The sequence below is a fragment of the Geospiza fortis genome, unplaced genomic scaffold, assembly GCF_000277835.1.
Source record: "Geospiza fortis unplaced genomic scaffold, GeoFor_1.0 scaffold601, whole genome shotgun sequence".
In the NCBI taxonomy this organism is placed as follows: domain Eukaryota; kingdom Metazoa; phylum Chordata; class Aves; order Passeriformes; family Thraupidae; genus Geospiza; species Geospiza fortis.
Genome location: NW_005054566.1, coordinates 3,125 through 4,971, shown reverse-complemented (window position 1 = coordinate 4,971; position 1,847 = coordinate 3,125). Strand labels below are relative to the sequence as shown.

At 60.0% G+C, this 1,847-nt stretch overlaps 1 protein-coding gene across 1 annotated transcript in view; it reads right to left on the bottom strand.

Annotated features, from left to right (window-relative positions):
- The window catches only part of LOC102038088 (corticosteroid 11-beta-dehydrogenase isozyme 1-like), a 2,416-nt gene extending 1,343 nt beyond the window's left edge, over window positions 1-1,073 (bottom strand). Inside the window, exons 1-3 of the mRNA XM_031064185.1 lie at window positions 949-1,073; window positions 335-465; window positions 1-135 (exon numbers count right to left, since the gene is read on the bottom strand). The exon at window positions 1-135 is cut by the window's left edge and continues 154 nt beyond it. Coding sequence (XP_030920045.1) covers window positions 1-135; window positions 335-465; window positions 949-1,036 — 354 coding nt within the window. The 5' untranslated portion in view covers window positions 1,037-1,073. The remainder of the gene's footprint in view (window positions 136-334; window positions 466-948) is intronic.
- Between the last annotated feature and the right edge of the window lie 774 nt (window positions 1,074-1,847).

The window sequence follows — 1,847 nt, the reverse complement described above, 5'->3', positions numbered from 1 at the left end:
GGGGCTGAGGAGGGAGCACCTACCCCAGGTGTTCTCAGCCTCCCTGAGCACCTCCTCGGGCAGGCTGGCGTTGGCCAGGGAGCCGCTGATGTAGCGGGCAGAGGCAGCGCCGAGCTCCAGGCACCGCTCCACAACCTGGGGAGAGAAGGGCTCTGATGGACTCCCCTGCAGGGAACCCAGCCCAGGCTGCAGGGAACCCAGCCCAGACTGCTCCTGTCCTGGGCCAGGCAGGGCTGGGGCTGGGGGAGCCCTGGGGTGGATCTGCAGGTACCAGGTGTGCCCTGGGGTGGGGTGAATATCACATCCAGGCCAACACGCCCCCCTCGCCATTTACTTTCTGCAGCTTGGCCTCTGTGCGAGCCGTGAGCAGCAGGTGTGCCTCCATCCGTGCCAGGTGATATGCCATCTGCTCCCCGATGCCGCTGCTGGCTCCCGTCACGATCACCCGCTTCCCCCGGAGCAGCTCTGCCGAGGAGGGTGCAGAGCTCAGCCCTGGCACAGCCCTGGCACAGCCCTGGCTGCCCCTCTGCTCCTCCCTGTCCCTGCAGCTCCCTGTGCCCCTGCAGCTCCCTGTGCCCCTGCCAGCCTCCTCAGGCCCCGCTGCAGTCTGACCCCAATCCTTGCGGGGTGGGGAGGCCTGAGCTCTGCACCCCTGCCCAGGGAGCGGGGAGAGCTGGCCAATAAAAGGATTGAATGTTTGAAGTGGGAAAACTTCTTGTTTCCTGAATAAGTCATTTCCAGGGGTCAGGCACTGTGTCCCAGCTCTGTGAGTTTTCCCCAGCTCTGACCCCTCGCCTGGGGCAGCCTGACCTCCCCTCCCAGCCCTCCCTGGCTATGCCAGCCCCGTCCAGGTCGCTGTGCTCGGCACACGCCGCCCCTGTGGTGGTGCTTGTGGAGCCTGCTTCTCCCTGCTTCTCCCTGCTTCTCCCTGCTTCTCCCAGGCCTTACCTTCGCTGAAGTTCTCGGGTGCTGAGTAAAAATAAAAGGCCAGTGCTGCTCCCAGCAAAGGGATGAGAATCTTCAGCAGCAGCCCCATCCCTCTGCAGAGGAAAGGCAGGAACGAGATGAGCCCCACGGGGAGGTGAAGGCAGCTGGAGCTTGCAAATGGGGCTGGGGAGTTTTGAGCTGGCTCTTATCTCACACAAGTTTGCTGATGGACCTTTTCTTTGCCCTGCCGGTGATTTAGCAAACATTAACCTAATGAAGCATGTGGCTTTGGACTTTAGGCTGTCCCTTTTCACCCTTGGCCTGCCAGGAGTGCCAGGTGTGCTTTTGGAGAGGGCTGAAGGGAAGGCACCGAGCAGTGGCTGCCCGGGGGCTGGGACAGCAGTGTCCCCTCAGAGCAGACATCCCTGGCACCAGTGGACATCCCTCTCTCCAGCTCTAAACCAGGAGCAACCCTTCCCTTCCTCGCTGGCTGCACAAGGATTCACTGAGCAGCACTTTTGTACAGGTTCACAGCCAGATCTGGGGAGAGAAGGGCTGGCAAAGGTTCCATTTCCCATCCACTGCTGATGACTCTGGGTTATCCTCTAGGATATCACCCTGGCAGTTTGCTGAGTGGCTCTTACCCCTAAAATATATCCCTGTTGAGGAATCCATGGGTTGCAAAAGGCAGCAAAGGAGCCAAGTGGATGAATAGGAAAGATCTTCAGCTTTCCCAGGGTTGTGATTCTGCTCGGTGTCTGCTGGCAGGTGGCAAATGGGTTTGAGGGTGATTTTCTGAAAGTCTAAAGGGCAGAACCCACTCTGTGTGTGCTGGTTTGTGTGGGTGATCTTGGGGTAAGGAGAAATTAGGAGGGAATTGCTCCCTGTGATGGTGGCAGGCCCTGGCCCAGGGTGCCCAG